The sequence below is a fragment of the Galeopterus variegatus genome, unplaced genomic scaffold (assembly GCF_000696425.1).
Source record: "Galeopterus variegatus unplaced genomic scaffold, G_variegatus-3.0.2 Scaffold12740, whole genome shotgun sequence".
Lineage (NCBI taxonomy): Eukaryota > Metazoa > Chordata > Mammalia > Dermoptera > Cynocephalidae > Galeopterus > Galeopterus variegatus.
The window spans coordinates 9,752-27,145 of record NW_007738851.1 but is presented as its reverse complement, the minus strand read 5'-3'; the positions used below and the strand labels follow the sequence as shown (position 1 = coordinate 27,145).

Genomic DNA, 17,394 nt, shown 5'->3' with positions numbered 1-17,394 from the left:
AAAAAAAAAAAAGATGACCGGTAAGGGGATCTTAACCCTTGACTTGGTGTTGTCAGCACCACACTCACTCAGTGAGCTAACCAGCCATCCCTATATAGGATCCGAACCTGTGGCCTTGTTATCAGCACCCAAGTGAGCCATGGGCCGGCACAAGAATCACAAAATTTCAATGATGCTGTGGGGGCATAGTAAACTGTGTTGGCTCTGGCAGTGTGACAGCACACATATGTTGGCCACAGATACCTGCTGTCCCTCATGGGACTAGTTGTAATTAGGAGTGTTTGAGTTATGTGGTTCTTAAGGAATGTACCCATGTTATACAGTGTCATTGCCTGTATCGTACATTTGTTTGGAGTGGTGCTGTTTAACAAAGTCCACATACTTGGTAGAAATGAAGAACTAAGGAGAAAATTAGTAACGTTAGTTTCATAAAGCTTGAACAAATGAACTAAAACTTTTAAAATAAAAGATGATTAAAATGCACTTGGAGGTGTCAATACACATTATGGTCTGTGGATGTTTTTGCTTATTCTGAACTTTGAAATTGTCTTTTAAGGAAAGGAAAGTAGTCTGTTTCTGTTGCTTGTAACAGAAATAGCTGAAACTGGGTAATTTATAAAGAAATAGAGTTTATTTCTTACAGTTTTGGAGGCTGAGAAGTCCCAAGTCCAGGGAACCCGTCTGGTAAGGGCCTTGGTGGTGGTGGCTCTACAGCACCGTAGGGTATCACATGGCAGATATGGCAGGAGCAGAGAGTGACTAACTTCCTTTCTCACTCTCCTTTTAAAGCCATCAGAACCACGCCCATGACCACCATTAAACCATCAGTGGATGAATCCATTCACTAGGGCACAGTCCTCACAATCTAATCACCTCTTCAAGGTCCATCCTCTCAATTACCATAACAGGATTCCCCACACTCTTAACACTGTTACAGTGGGGGTCAAGTTTCCAATACATGAAAATTTGGGAGATACAATTCAACCCATATCAGAAGGCCAGTGATTTGGACATTGTGGCTCCTGGTCTCCAGTTTTTTCAGAAGGCAGGACATGGATCTGTCTTTGGCTTTTGCTCCTCTTTGGCCCAAACATGCAGTAGTAACTCTTCATTTAGGAGCCTTTTTATTTGCTTGTTTTCCCCTGGATGCAGCATCAGATGCTCTTGATTTATCAATGGATGCCAGATGTTTCTGTTTCTGTTTCTTCCCGAGATAGGCTTTCATACAGGCTTTTCATTATGCATTTAGCCCTCTTTGTCCCACAGCATGTGCAGGCTGGATATAGTATATATAGTTGTTTATCAAGATAAGAAATCACGAATACATTTTCTTGAAAAAAAAAAAAAGCACTACATGTTTGTGTGATTGATTTTTGTCCTTGATCCTGCACTTGAGTCTTTTGTTTATGGCATTACTGTTTCCGTTCTCCTCTTAGATAAACTAAGTTGCTAAGTCAGAGTTTTATCTCACAAATGATGTCTTAAGAATGGATAAAGGGAGACTTGATATGAAAGAGAATGAAATCAGTGTATGCACTCTTTAATAATAAATCTCATCAATATTTTCCTATCAAAATGAAGCTTGTTAGTTTTTATCTCAGTAGAAATTTGTGGGCTAAAATATAATAGTGATGGAGATGAGGATATCACCCTTCACGCCCATAAAATCTAGGGCTATCAGTAATTTGGTGAATTGGAAGGGTGATCATTTTGGTAGGCCTGCAGTTTTCTGTCAAGGACACTGGAATAATTATAATAAAACTGTTAATGTCTGTCGACTTTTCTCCTATTGGAAGGGGGGTGGCCAGTACACATTATTAGTTTCCTAATTTAGACTTCTTATAAATTATGCATCTGAATATTTTTGCTGGCTCTGAATATAAATAATTCACTTTTTTCCTTTCCCTAGTGAAGAACAGTCCAGACTAGCAGCCAGAAAGTATGCCAGAGTTGTGCAGAAGTTGGGTTTTCCAGCTAAGTTCTTGGACTTCAAGATTCAGAACATGGTGGGGAGCTGTGACGTGAAGTTCCCCATAAGGTTAGAAGGCCTTGTGCTCACCCACCAGCAGTTTAGCAGGTAAAGTCTGGAATGTATTCTGATTGCTTTTGGCAACAATTTATTTAGAATCTGTTTATGGTTTAGGAAAAAACATTTAAAATATTCAGTATGTAAGAACAAATGTTGTGGTTATAGTTGCCTGTGTTATTGAAGTTTCTTCCTGATGTCTTCCCTCAGTAATACCAATTATCCTCACCAGCCACCTACTTCCCATGTCACTTGGTGACACCCAAAACTCCGCTTTACTGGAATGAGTTTGATTTCACTTCTGTATGAATTGACTCCATGACCTCTTACATCAGTCTTCCCCAGTTTGAAAGACTTCTCTTTCAGTCAGCGTGTATCAGCTCCACCAGCAGCATGTGAAGTTGAGTGAAAGGAACATTCTTTCCACTTGTCTTCCCTGCTACTTGCTGTCGAAGACTCACGAGGCAGGTGGCCCTGCCCACTTTGCACCTCGTCTCACCGTCTACTCTTGCTCTCGCTTGCAGCCACGCCAGCACTCCTTGCCTCTCTTGCCTGTGACACTTTTACACCTGCCACCCTCTCGTTTTACTTTTCACCCATCCCACTCTTCCTCAGAGAAACCTGAGTTTTTTCCCCTAGGTCAAACACGGATGTAGGGAGAGATATCCTGACTGCTTTCAGTCTCTGACAAAATAGAGATTACTAGGATTGTAATAATATGCACAGACAACTTAATTAGGGATAGGTTGATTCTCAAGCTAGTATCTGGTGTACTGCTTTGGTTAAATTAACTGACCAAAATTGCCAGATGGAGGATATTTCAATTTAGGGAGGTGAGATGTGATTAAAAGGCAAACTATCACTTTTAGATTTTAGAAATAAATGATTATTAGGATCTTGTAAGTTAGTATACTTAAACTTGTCCAGAATGAATCTTGGTAAGGATCAGAGACTGTGTAACAAATACCAAGCTCTTGTTCTTATGTCAGAAAATCCAGATTCAATGGAATTAAGGTAAAGTGATAGGAGGACAAATAGCCATTATTAATTGGTCATGAAGCGTTGATGGTAAGTCAGCCTCACTTGCTTTAAATACTCTCTCCATGGATGTTGCTGGAAGAACTGTGCTTTATGTACTGATTAGTTTGGTGGTTTACTCAGTATTTTTCCTTGTGTAAATCCTCATTTTATCTGAAAGCATGGGAAGCTCTTAATTTCTAAACTACTTTTGCCATTTTCCTTCTAGTTATGAGCCAGAGTTATTTCCTGGTTTAATCTACAGAATGATCAAACCCAGAATTGTTCTCCTTATTTTTGTTTCTGGAAAAGTTGTACTAACAGGTAAGTTGAAACAGGAAGTAGCATCTGAGAGTTTTAATCTACAGAATGATCAAACCCAGAATTGTTCTCCTTATTTTTGTTTCTGGAAAAGTTGTATTAACAGGTAAGTTGAAACAGGAAGTAGCATCTGAGAGTTCGAAAAAGTTCCAATGATGGCATTTTCTCAGTGTTGAAAAGAAATTTCAGTGTTGGGCCAGTTGGCCAGCAACTTGTAAAAAGCCCTTTGCCCTTTTTTTCTTTTCTTCTCACCTGAACACTCTGGTGAGAAACTCACCCACTAGAGGGAAAGAGAGCAGGGAAATCCAACCACGGCCCTTAGATCAGCCCTTCCGCCAGAGCATGGCAGGGAGGAGGGCAAGCATGACATTGAAAGAGAGAGGGTGTTTTCAGTTGGAATTAGTCCTTTGAACTTTGAGATTCATCAGCATTTTCATTATGAGTCAGCAAAGGAAGATTCATGAGAGCTTAGTTGAAAGCAGCAGTTGGGAGAATATCCGATTCAGTCTTCCCAAGGGATGAGCTGTAGAGTGGGAGTCTGGAGTCACCAGGTGCACTGCTTTTGTAATTAAAAAAATCATTTTAAGAAAATACTTTTTCAAAAACAAAACTGGGGGGCCGGCCCGGTGGCGCACTGCTACAGTGCGCCGCTTGGGAGCGCGGCGGCGCTCCCGCCGAGGGTTCGGATCCCACATACAGACCGGCTGCTCACTGGCTGAGCATGTTGCGGGAGCAACACCGAGGGTTGCGATCCCGTTGCCAGTCCCGGTCCGGTACGGGCGCGACACTGAGGGTTGTGATTCCGTTGGCGGTCCCGGTCCGGTACGGGCGCGACACTGAGGGTTGTGATTCCGTTGGCGGTCCCGGTCCGGTACGGGCGCGACACTGAGGGTTGCGATCCGTTGGCGGTCACGAAAAAAGACAAAAAAAGGAAAAAAAAAAACAAAACGGGGATTCCAAGGGATTCCCCCATTCATTTTTTTTTTTTTTTTTGTCTTTTTTCGTGACCGCCAACGGATCGCAACCCTCAGTGTCGCGCCCGTACCGGACCGGGACTGGCAACGGGATCGCAACCCTCGGTGTTGCTCCCGCAACATGCTCAGCCAGTGAGCAGCCGGTCTGTATGTGGGATCCGAACCCTCGGCGGGAGCGCCGCCGCACTTCCCAAGCGGCGCACTGTAGCAGTGCGCCACCGGGCCGGCCCCACCATTCATGTTTTAAAGCCTCCATCTGTTAATCTAAATGGGTACGGAGAGAATCGTGCCTGCAGCTTTGTTTTCGGGTAATAATTTTACCTTCTTAATATGTTAAGCAATGACATTTCAGGCTCTCAGCTCTACTCCAACTTATCTTCGTAGGTGCTAAAGTCAGAGCAGAAATTTACGAAGCCTTTGAAAACATCTACCCTATTCTAAAGGGATTCAGGAAGACGACGTAATGGCTGTCATGCACTCCTGCCTCCCTCACCCAATTGGTTTTTTAAACAAATCAGTTTTCGTACCTTTAAATGGTGGTGTTGTGAGAAGATGGACATTCAGTTGCAGGTTGCAGCACCAGGTGATGTTCTTCTGTATGTCAGCTGTGGGGTGCCAGGAAGGGGTGTTGTTTCTGCACTGGGAACACCGCGCAGCATTACTGTGACTTCCTTGTACTGTGCTGCTATTTGGGCAGCACTGCCCATTTATTTATATTTAGATTTTAAACACTGTTGTTGAGAGGTTGGTTTAAGGGACAAAACTTTAAGTGTTAAAGTCACCTCTACAGTTGATTGGACTTTTTATTTTAATTTCTTCCCCCATAAACCGCAGTTTTTATATTTCTATGAGAAAAGTAAAAATTTTTTAAAAAGTTGTTTTTCTAATTTGTAACTCCTAGGGGTTATTTTTGTGCCAGACACATTCCGCCTTTCCAGTATTGCAGGACAGAATAGATGTATTAATGAAAACGAATGGCTGTACATATTTTTCTTTCTTTGGAGAATTCTGTACAATAAATACAGTTTATAAAAGTGTTCGATTGTTGTTATAAATGATACCCTGTAAGAGTCATGTGATCATACTGGTTTTTAAAAAGTTGTATTTTAGATATAATGCTTGAAAGAAACCATTTTGGTGTTTATTTTTTGTTTCAGTCAACATTTCATTGTATGTTGCAATGAAGACGGATGAAGTACCTGAGAACTTAGTTGTTCAAGAAACATGTATTTATTACCTTCCATATATTGAGCACCTCCTGTTTCGTAGGTACTTTGCATACTGTGCCTGGAACCCTCACAAAGCAGCAATTAGGTTTCATTCCTGTTTTAGAGATGAGGGGATTTAGGCCCTAGTAGAGGGACTTGCCCCAGGTTACATAGCTAGTAAATGGCAAAAATGGTCTCTGAGCGAGTCCTTCAGGTGTAGACACTGGTGCCCTGTCCACAGTCTGCCAGTTCTCTGGTGTAACATTTTTGGTGTTTTTTGTTTTTCTCATGGAATATCAGGTGGACATTTGTAAGTTCTTGGGTTTCATTTTTGTTTTGTTTTTAATTTGTAAAAGTACAGTTTCAAACAGCTCAGAAGTATATAATCACAAGGGGGAGGTCCTTCCTCTCCCTTCTGCCTGTTTCTGTCCTTTGGTGGTGCTTTTGGTCTCATTTTTGGGAAAAAATGCTAAAGCATATATTCCATTTTATAGCTTTCTTTTCAGTGTATCATAAATGTATTTCCATAATATGGAATCTAAGGAACTCTTATGTACCTTCATTTTTTGAACCATTCCCTTAATTACGGTTATATTCCATTTTATAGCTTTCTTTTCAGTGTATCATAAATGTATTTCCATAATATGGAATCAAAGGAACTCTTATGTACCTTCATTTTTTGAACCATTCCCTTAATTACGGCCATTTATTTATTTATTTATTTATTTTTTAAAAGATGACCGGTAAGGGGATCTTAACCCTTGACTTGGTGTTGTCAGCACCACGCTCAGCCAGTGAGCGAACCGGTCATCCCTATATGGGATCCGAACCCGGGGCCTTGGTGTTATCAGCACCACGCTCTCCCGAGTGAGCCACGGGCCGGCCCACGGTCATTTATATAACCTCCAGTATTTGCTTTTACAGACAGTGCTGCAGGGAACATTTGTGTGTTTTTGTGGACAGATATTTCTGTAGTAAACTTTCCTAGACAAGGAATTGCTGTATTAAAGACTATTTATACATTCTGTGTTTTGATAGATCAGTTCCAGATTATAGTCCAAAGAGAAAAGTGTATGAAGTCCCCTATTCTGGCATTTCCCAATCATTAGTGGTGCCAGTAATGTATGGATTGATTGGGAAGATGACATTCTAATATTATCTACTTCTGTAGAGGAAGAAGTCTCTCTTCGTGTATGTAGATCTTAAGTTCCTCAGTAAAGTTTTATAATTTTTTTCATACAGGACTTTTACATTTCATAAAAATTAATTCCTTAATTCCTAAGTATATTACGGCTTACTGTTTTGTCAATGGAATCTTTTCATAATGAAATTGCTGTTGATATATATTCCTAATCAGTTTACTGAACCCTTATTACTGCTGTTGGTTCTTTAGTTGATTGTATTGAAAGTTCTAGGCATGTAGTCAGCTATAAATAGTGATTTATCTTTTCTAATATTTCTTTTTTTTTAATCTCAGTGTCTAGGACTTTTATATGCATACCTGTATAAAAATATTTTGTTTATCTTAAGGAAACCTAACAAAGCAAATGCACAGCATAATGTGCTAACCAGAGGCAGACACCCTTGCAGCCACCACCCAGGTGAAGAGTGTCACTTGCTGTCCCAGCAGCCACACCTCATGCTCCCATTCAGCCACACCCCCACGTCCCCCCAAAAAGGAACCATTATTCTGACTCCACAGTAATTACCTAAACACTAACAAAGGTTAGTCTTCCACTGAAAAATAATTGGTGTTTTTACGTCTGTTTTAATCTGTAAACTCCCCCCCCCACTCCTGTTTTTTCCCTTCCAGTTTACAGGCCTTTTGGCTTGTAGAGCTTCTTATAGTCTGGGTCTTGCTAACTGAAGCTCTTGGTATAGTTCAGCATGTTCCTTTGTTCTCTGTATTTCTTACAAATTGGCAGCTGGTGTGCAGTTCCTAGATTTATCCTAACCCTCAAGCAACATCTTTGTACCTCTATCTCTGGTACAGTTATTTCCTTAGGATAAAGTACTAGAAGTGGAAGAGCAAGGTATGAGAAATTAGTAATGTTTTTAAGGCTTTAATGTCTGTAAGGTGTATCTGTTACATCCTGCTTCCATACAAATTCCTCTGTATAGCCAGTGCCCAAGCTACAGCTTTCAGCACAGGTGAAGACAGCCAGGACACCTCAGTCAACACTTCTGCCCAGTCTGTCAGCCTTTAGGTAGTTCAGCAGCTGAGGCATGACCTGAGAAGACGGCAACACAGTTAGAATGCTGCTTTAAGGCAGGGAGCACCATCTGCTTTTAAGAGACCTTCTTGGCCAGGGTGATTATAGGAATCCCAGTCTTTCAATCTCCACACTACACAGCAGGATTACAGACATTATGTAATTAAAATACTTAACAATCTAAAAATACAGTCGTTCCTCAGTATCCACGGAGGATTGGCTTCAGATACCAAAATCTGCAGATGCTCAAGTTCCTGATATAAAAGGGCATAGTATTTGCATATAACCTATGTACATCCTCCCATATACTTTAAATCATCTCTAGATTACTTATAATACCCAATACACTATAAATGCTATGTAGATAGTTGTTATACTGTATTGTTTAGGGAATAATAAGGAAAAAAGTCTGTACATGTTCAGTACAGATGCGGTTTTATTTTTCTGGATATTTTCAACCCACAGTTGGCTGAACCCATGGATATGGAGGGCCAACTGTATTTTGCAGTTTCAAAGCCTCTCTACTTCATCTGGCCTTCTGTTTGGGGTCTCTTTTCCATTTGAGAAAATTCAGTAGTGGCTGTCGTTAACTGTTTTTATTACTAATATGCCGTGAAATAGGGCTGAGGCTTGTATTTGGGCAACTCTTAGTTTGTATCATTTAAAATCTGAATAGCAGATTTTGTTAGTTACTGTGGTTCAAGAAACACTAGTAGTTATGCATACAAAAAGTAAATCTGTTGATTTATTTGTATAGACTAGCAAGGGATCTTCTGAGTAGTCTAATCTCAAAGAGTGAGAAGGCAGAACAGCCACCACAATATGAAATTCCTTCGCATAAATCTTGTTACCTCATCATGGGCATCAAGAGCTTTGGCACTAAGAACCAAGCAGAGTTTTGGATTCAGTCCCCATAATTCCTTTTTTTATCCAAAGAAACAAATATTACCCACGGCTTTGTAAGGTTAGTTGAAGAGTATTTCTACCCTACCCAAATGGATTTTGATGCTAAAATTTCCACTGGAGAAAACATTTCTCTTGATGCTTCTTACATCCATTCATTCTAACAAATCCAGAAACCAAGATTAAATAGTAAGTGCTCTAAAATACTCCTTTCACGGACATTGTTGGGTGGGAGGGAGGAGAGGGAGGAGGGAGGGGGGTTTCGGTAATGGGCCACAATAATCAACCTCATTGTATATCGACAAAATAAAATTAAGAAATAAATAAATAAATAAATAAAATGCTTAAAAATAAATAAATAAAATACTCCTTTCACAAAGGATGGAGTCAAAGACCTTAATTAATGGAACAAGAGAATAAGGTGTATTATTTACAAAAGTAATAATCGAGGCACTAAAAATAATGACACAATCAGTCACACTGGAAGGTGGAGGAGGGTCTGGATGGTGTGAGTACATTTCCTCATCATCACAGAAGTCAGTAAGCATTTTCCTATTTCTGAAAAAATAGGAAACTGACAAATATCAGAAAGAGCAAGTTATATAGAGACAGACAACTATCAGAATGAGCCCTGGGGTGGGGCAGAAAACTGCTGATTTTCATTATAGGGCACCTTCAATACTACCATATTGACCCCTGCGCACATATTACTTTGTTGAAGTATTTTAATGTTTAAAGACATAAATCAAGGTTAAACACTAAAATAGTCTTTATTTAAGGTCATACCTGGAATTCAAATATTCTCTTGGCACCACAAGGGCAATCTGGAATATCCTTCTCTTGAGGGATATTTTCACCAGAAATCCAGATGGGGGCAATACCTCTACCATATCTGAGAATCTAAAGTCAACAAAGATCATGTTCAAATCATCAACACCTTACCTAAAAGTTTCCGGTCGTAAGATGTTGTCTTACGACCATGTGGAGAAACTCCATACGTGCCCCTACACTCGACGGAGTGCCGACAGTTCCCCCATCAGAGCTGTCTGTGCCAGTGTGCACCGTTGATGCCTTCTCAACTTCCTAAAGGTGATTGTTTCAGGTTATCTGACTCAGAGGACATCAAAATTGTATTTCCTAGATGATGTTTTACTACCTAATATATTATCAATCATCGTAGTCCTGTGAATTTATGAGGATACTTCAAAAAGTTGATGGAAAGATTGTGTTATCTTTCGATTTTATTTTTCCACAAGCTTTCTGAAGAACCTTCGTATTGTGAAGTCACTAATAAGCCTGTTCTTCCCCATTACCAGGTTCTATATCCAAAATGCTGTCCAGAGTCCATGTCTACCTTCATACAAGAACCTCAGTTAAAATTTTTAAAAGGGACAAATCTCAAGTGAAACATGCTGTCTGGATAAATATCACAAACATAGATAAATTTCATCATAATAATCTTCCTGCAACAACTGAGTGGTTTTCCTGTATTTTGTTAAAAGTTATATACATTGCTAAAAACCACCTTCTTAGTGTTTAGGACCTAGATCTGTTCTTCCCATAAACACCTGGATATTTATTTGATCCAGTGACTGGTTTATGGGAATTTAGCTGAGTTTTCTTTAGTGATTTATGTTTATGGTGAGGGAAGTTTATGGAAATAATGTTGTGTTAACATGTTGTTTCAGTTTTACAAGCCGAAAGTACCCATTGGAAAATGGGAAGGGGGAAAAAAAAATTGTGTGTGTGTGTGTGTATGTATATATTTGCCAATGGTGCCTAAACACCATGTATCTTAGACAACATCTCATTCATCTCTCATTCCTGATGCTCTCTTTAGAAAGTGAATCGTATATGATTAACAGTATAACCTTTAATCTTTCAATAACTATTAAATGGATTGGTACTGCAAAAACCCCTTTCTATATGGCATATCTGTGTGAAGAACTTCTATAACAAGATAACAAAAGTCTGCTTTTATAGACTCCTGAGGAACAGACCGTGCTTACTGTTAAGAGTTACTTCTCAGTGACTATATTCATAAAACATGACTTGAAAAGAACACAATGAGGAGGTATGAATTCTATTTTACCTGTTCTGGTTCAAGGGCTATCTGAGTTTTAAACTTCTGGAAAATTCTATCTTCCCTGGATTCATGTTTTGCCATGGAATCCAGTTCTTCCTCAAGTGCTTCACCTGAAAAATCAACATAAGTATTATGGAAAACAGGAATAATCCCCAGAACTTGACAGTTCACACATGCTGAGGGAACAGAGTTTTAATCATATAGCTTTCCTCATTCATTCATTAAAGCTGATGCTTTAAGACCATCTGAATTTCCAGGTACTCCATGCAGCATTATTTACTATGCAGGTTTCCATTCAGCATTTCTCTTTAAAACTTCATATTAACAGAATGGCCAAGTCATGGGCCTGGACTATACCCAGCACATCACAGTACACAAATGTGAGCCCTTCTTAACCACCATTATCCTTAAGCTGTGTGGACTCTTCAAGTTTCTTTTTGTCTCATACATTTCTAGCTGATATATTCACTCAATCAGTCATCAAATTCCTACGTTCTCCAAACTCCTTCCTGGAATTCTGGCTACCCTCAGCCACTGCTGCCCCCAACAAGCAGGTGTCTCCCAGTATAACCTTTAGTCCTTGTAACATGTATCAAAATATAACTTTGATATCCTTTGAGTTAGATACACTGAAATAACTGCTTTGATGAAGTTGGGAAGGCATTAATGGTGCTCACTGGCACAGCCAAGTCTGACAGGAGCAAAGTTTCAGTGTAACCTTTAGTACACTAAGTGCTATTCCCTCAGGCCACACAGCCTCTTGCCAACCTTTCCTGTGGGAACTCAGGTCTCAGCTAGGACACAGCTACCTCCAGGAAGCATATTTTTTTCTTTTATTTTGGGAAATTTTAAACATATACAAAAGCAGAAATACTGTAGTGAATTTCAGTATCATTTTTGGACCCATTAATTTAAATATATTTGATGTGTTTTAATACACTGCAATTAGTATCTTTGTGGATGTTCAAACTGTCCACCTTTTGCCAGTGGTAGCCTTTTCATATTGGTTCTTGATTCCTTCTGACATGACCCTAATAATCTTTGATACCTTCTTTGATCTCTGGTATAACCATGTTCCAATGTTATTTGAAGATCTGCTGCCCAGTTCTGGAATCAACCACCTCTCCAGAGAGCCTGGAGCTCCTTTTAGGCAGATATGATATTCAGACACCACCATCTGGGCGTCAGGGATACCCAGTGCTACGCAGTTCTGGAATCAACCACCTCTCCAGAGAGCCTGGAGCTCCTTTTAGGCAGATATGATATTTAGACACCACCATCTGGGCGTCAGGGATACCCAGTGCTACAGAGTTTGTCATTATTTCTAGGCCTTTACGGTGGATTAAACACGTGAGTTCATACTGACACTTCCAATATAAATTTAGACCTACAGTTTTTATTTAATCTTATCAGTCTATGTCATCTTTCTCCCATGTCCAACACCTCAGTTCTCAGTAATACCAACATAATTACTCATTTGCTTTATCTCCCAATGTACACACAACGATCTCAAAATAACAATAGCAACAACATCTTTACTGAAAACACTATTTTCTTTCAGTTTTTATTCTTGGGGTATTCCCACTATGGACGACTGTCAAATCACTATGTTCTGAAGTCATTTTTCCTGTGGTTGTATGACTAAATTCAACAGTTTCCCTAACTTTTGATTGTTAAGAACTGCTTTTTAAATCTGATTTTACTTAATAATTATATGAAATACTTGCATGGTTTCACAGTCACATCTACATAAAACATGGCGTATTCAAAGTCCACCTTTTATCCTGGACCCCTTCTCCCTATGCTCTCGTTTCTCCTAAAGGTAAGCATTTTCATGACTTAGCCTTTTTAAAAATAAGCAATAATGCACATGTATAAAGACACATGCACGGCCTCTTCTAGGCAGTTTTTAGTGACATCACATGCATTCCTATGGCACCTGTACTCTTATCACTCGTCACATGGAATTTAACTTCCCTAAGTATGATTTTGGGCCCCTTCTCCAGGAGACTGAGCACCTGACCACTGGGGTGTTGCTTCCTGTTGTATCCCAACTGTCCAGGACAAGCTTGGGTACAAGGAAGGCTCTCAAATACACGTATTTTGGAATGTATGACTTGTATAAACTATAAACCAGTGAACTGACATTCCAATTTAGATTTTGTAAATCTAATTTTGTGGTGGTGAAGAGCTCAAATTCTACAGTCAGCAAGATTTAGGCTCAAACTTATTTACTTAACAGTTATGTGACCAAAGCAAGTAACACCCAGAACCTCAATATCCTCACCTGCAAAATGGAGCAGAGTTTCTAACTTAATTGAGCTGCTAACAGTATTTTAATGAACTCATATACAAACAGCCCTTAGTACAGAGTAAGTGCTAGATAAATGTTGGCTACTCCCAGAACCTCAATATCCTCACCTGCAAAATGGAGCAGAGTTTCTAACTTAATTGAGCTGCTGACAGTATTTTAATGAACTCATATACAAACAGCCCTTAGTACAGAGTAAGTGCTAGATAAATGTTGGCTACTATTATAAAATAGTATATATATATATATATATATATATATAAAAACTATTATAAAATGCCATTATGAAATAAGTCTCTAAGGTATTTGGTCAGTATAGGCACTACCTTAGAGTATGAGCTGTAGATAAACTGACAAAATCATGTATCTGAAACCAGCAAAATGAAAGAGAAACTAACTTTTAAAGAGTCCCTGTTGCACACCAAACATTGTGCTAGGTACTCTATCTCGATCTCAGGCCCAGAGGGACTTGCCAAATTCCCATCACCTTGTGCAGCCCTACCCAAGTGACCACCTGGATACTTCCTGTCTTCATAGGGAGCAGAACGTACATGATATATGACAGGAAGGGAGGTACACGAAGGAAATTTTCACTTGAGGCAGTATCTGGAAATTACAGGTTACAGCCTCCAAAGTGAGAGTCTTTTCCTCTCAGTATCTCTACTGAGCCCTTTCTTTTAAGTATTATACTTAATCACTTAATGAATGAATTTCTGAAACTGACTCCTTACCCATGTTCCGTACAACCTCCGAGTCATCTTCCTTTTCCATGACTTCAGGCATAATCTCATCCTCTGTTTCTGTTACAATTTCAAATTCTGGAAAAAGGAAGTTGTGGTCTGGAACTGTATATTCCAATTGATCTAAAACAAAAAAAGTTCCTAGGATCATTTGTAATCATTTAGTTTTGAGGATGGTCTAATTTTCTATTTCTAAAGTATCATATTGTACATAGTAACAATTTTCCCTAGATTAACTAGTAAATGTATTCCTGGCATTTTCGATTAGGGGTTGTAAATTAAGTGCCTATATTAAGGCAAGACTGGTGACCTACTGAGTGATTAAGACTTCACAGCCTCTTTTTAATAAAGGTGTTCATATTACCAGTTATGAAAATTTAGAATATTACTATGCCTCTTCTAATTTTAACTTTAAGATTATCCTGGAAATAAAATATTTGGGTTGACAGAAGCTGTAAAACTGAGGTGAGATTTAAAAAGGAAAAAAAAAAAAAGCTGACTCACTTGGTTGTGTACAAGCCTGCTTATGTCCTGATCTCCAGTCTAGAACCTGATGTTCCTTACTGCAATAATGAGCACTGTGGCATCTGGAGCATGTCTTGGGGCCTAGGCAGCCACAAACCCTGCAGAGATGTGCACCAGACTTAAGTTGGAGACACACAGATTCTTCTGTTTCGGGGGGAGGATTCTCAGAAGGTGGCTCATATGAGTAAAAGTCATTTTTCCTGGGTAGCTGATTCCTAAAAACTAAGTCAGAATGAGGAGAAAAGTTATAAATATTTTCAGTAAGACAAAAACAACAAAATATTTGAGCCTCAATTCCACATAAGACTGAAAAGACACTTATTTCTTTAAAAAAAACAGAAATAGCTCTCAGCGGGCTTATTTTGTGGAAGGAGAGAAAAGAAAATGAAAAACAAAAATGAAAAATAAGAAGCCTTTAAAATCCAGAAAGAAGTTTGTCTGGCACACACAACTGAGTTGGCTCTTGGAGCTGGTTCGAGTTAATCAAATTAATAACGATACTAAGCATTAAAGGCAGATTGCGAAAACGTGAAAAAGCTAACGGGACCTTTTATCTTTCCATAAAAGACAATTTCTATTACCCGACTGTAACCACCCATACCTAGTACCAATTGGTTAGTCAAAGGGCTGGTGTTACGAATAAGCGTGGGTACAGCTGTGAGTTCATTTGGTAAAACCGTAGACACCGCTGGAAGAACGCGCGAGCGGAGAGCCCGGCAGACCGGGCGGCAGCCGCGAGGAAACGCGGGGACCACGGCCCCGACCCCCGGCCCCTGCCCCGACGCCGGCGGCCGCACCTCGGAGGCCGGCGCAGCACGGTGGCTCCCGGCAGCAGAAGAGGAAGAGGCTGCGGTGGAAGGCGTCGGCGCGGCCGGGCAGCGGCGCGTACACCTGCAGCAGGAAGGCCAGAGTCAAAACAGTTTATTTTAAGATGAAGAGGCTTAATTTATTTAAAATAAGATTCGAGGTTAGATGTCACATCCTAATTTATTTAGACTTGTTTTTTGTTAGCAAGAGCAGATAATCAGTACTCTTAAGGTGTAATTTTATCAATCTGAGTAATCGGTAATAAATGAAATTTAACCTCCAAATTATAGTACCAACTACAGATATGTTTCATTTATTTGGTACCCTATGAAATGATACATCATTTAAAAACATAAAGTATATGCCTTATTTAAACGAATGCTTTAAAAATTGTTTAGATTTGGGACTTCTGTAAGCTCACATTTTATGTGTATTTTTTACAGTAGACCTGCTTCTTTTAACTTGCTGGGTTTACAACAGGAGCATTTGAGACTTATATCTAGCAAGTACTGTGTTAAGGCCTGATTTTGCTGATTGAGTGTGTAACTCCTTGGTGACCCGAGGCCCCTGACGTCGGGGCGAGGCCGCCCGGCGCTCGTGTGGGCGTGGCCCTGCTGGGCGGAGCCGGCTCGTGTGCTCAGGGCCGCGGAGGGCCTGGCGGCACAGCGGTCGGCTATCGCCTCCTCCGCGACCCCAGGCGGGCCCGGCCCAGGAGTCCGCGGGTGGGGGAGCCTCAGGTGGAAGGACCGTTGTCCGGGCAGGGAACCGCGGCGGTAGCCCTCGTAGTAGCGGACATTCACCACACTCACTAAGGGTTACGTTAGGGCCGTTAGGGTTACGGTAGGGTTAGGGGTTCGAGTTAGGGGTTAGAGGTCCGGGGTTTGGGTGCAGGTTAGGGTTGGGGGTTAGGAGTCAGGGGTCAGGATTAGGGTTTGGGGTGGGGGATCTGGTTTGGGCAAGGGTTATGGGTAGGGGTTAGGTGTAATGGGCTGGGGTAGGGGTTGGGCATTGGGGTTTAGGGTGAGGGTTAGGAGTTGGGTTAAGGGTTTGGGTTTAGGTTGGTGTTATGGGTTGGGGCTGAGGTTTAGGGTTGGGGTTAGGGGTTAGCATTAGGGGGTTAGGGTTAGAGAAATGGTTAGGGTTAAGCTTAGGGCTGGGGCTAGGGCCTAGGTTTACGATTTAGGGGTTAAGGTTAGAGGGTTAGAGTTAGGGCTAGGGCTAGAGGGTTAGACGTTAGAGGTTGGGGTTAGGGTTAGAGGATTAGGGTTAGGGTGTTATGGTTAGAGAGTTAGAGGTTAGGGTTTAAGGTTTGGGGTTGGTGTTAGGGGTTAGGGTTAAAGTATGGGTAGAGTTTGGTGAGGAATGAGGGGTTAGGTCTAAGTTTTAAGGTCTAGGGACTAGTGATTGGGGTTAGGGTTTACTGTTCAGGATTAGGGTTATAGGGGGTGTAGAGCTAGGGCAGGGTCTGGAGCTCACAGGCCCCTTGAGCCCGTTGTCCAGACTGGGTCACAAACACTTCACACGCAGGTCTACAGCTTGGTAACAGGAAAAGGTCCTTGGAGCCTTGGGTGTAGAAACAATAGACTTTATTTTTAGACGCGAGCTCAACCACCAGTTGTTCAGAGCCCTGCCACACATACTCGGGAGCACACAGAAATAGCAACAAGCTGAAAGATACTCAGGCATGGGCACTAATCCCACTCCCACACAACTTTACCAAGGATGTGCTGCATCACACCCAGCTGGACCTGAGGCAAGAGGGCCTGACTAAACTACTCTTATTTTCCTCACCGAGGATTAGGGTTAGGTATAGGGTTAGGTTTAGAGTTTTTGGTTAGGGTTAGAGGGTTAGGGATATGCGTCAGGAATCAGGGTCAGAGGGTTAGAGTTAGAGGTTTAACTCCTTTGCTGTGCTTCTTTCTCTTTGTGTTCCTCACACAGGGGCTCCTCCAGACCTTTCCTTCTCTTAAGTCATTGTACTCACCGTGAACTTCCTCACCTTTGGGAGTAGACATCACCTCCACATTTATTCACAATGTTGAAGTCATCAACATGAGAGGTTTTCTAAATATTCTTTCCTGTATCAAAGTCCTGGATCTTTGTTCTTTCTTCAACACTTGCTCTTAGTGAGGACAAAGGTGTCTCTGGCCTCTTTCATATCTGCACTGGCTCCTCTTTCTCCTCCTGCCTGTTCTGAGATGTGGGAGTCCTGTCCAGGATTTGTCCCTCGCTGGCTTCCGTCTTTCTTCCAAAGCTTCATCTC

At 40.9% G+C, this 17,394-nt stretch overlaps 2 protein-coding genes across 2 annotated transcripts in view; one reads left to right on the top strand and one right to left on the bottom strand.

Moving 5' to 3' along the window:
* The window catches only part of LOC103581293 (TATA-box-binding protein), an 18,393-nt gene extending 13,018 nt beyond the window's left edge, over positions 1–5,375 (top strand). The window contains exons 5-7 of the mRNA XM_008563166.1: positions 1,910–2,077; positions 3,273–3,367; positions 4,723–5,375. Coding sequence (XP_008561388.1) covers positions 1,910–2,077; positions 3,273–3,367; positions 4,723–4,802 — 343 coding nt within the window. The 3' untranslated portion in view covers positions 4,803–5,375. The remainder of the gene's footprint in view (positions 1–1,909; positions 2,078–3,272; positions 3,368–4,722) is intronic.
* Positions 5,376–7,593: 2,218 nt separating this feature from the next.
* LOC103581294 (programmed cell death protein 2-like) lies at positions 7,594–17,146 on the bottom strand. The gene is given in 8 exon segments (XM_008563167.1): positions 7,594–7,777; positions 9,449–9,562; positions 10,755–10,858; positions 13,791–13,922; positions 14,304–14,546; positions 15,122–15,236; positions 15,704–15,939; positions 17,116–17,146. Coding segments are annotated over 8 exon segments (1,143 nt in total). The 3' UTR covers positions 7,594–7,609.
* Between the last annotated feature and the right edge of the window lie 248 nt (positions 17,147–17,394).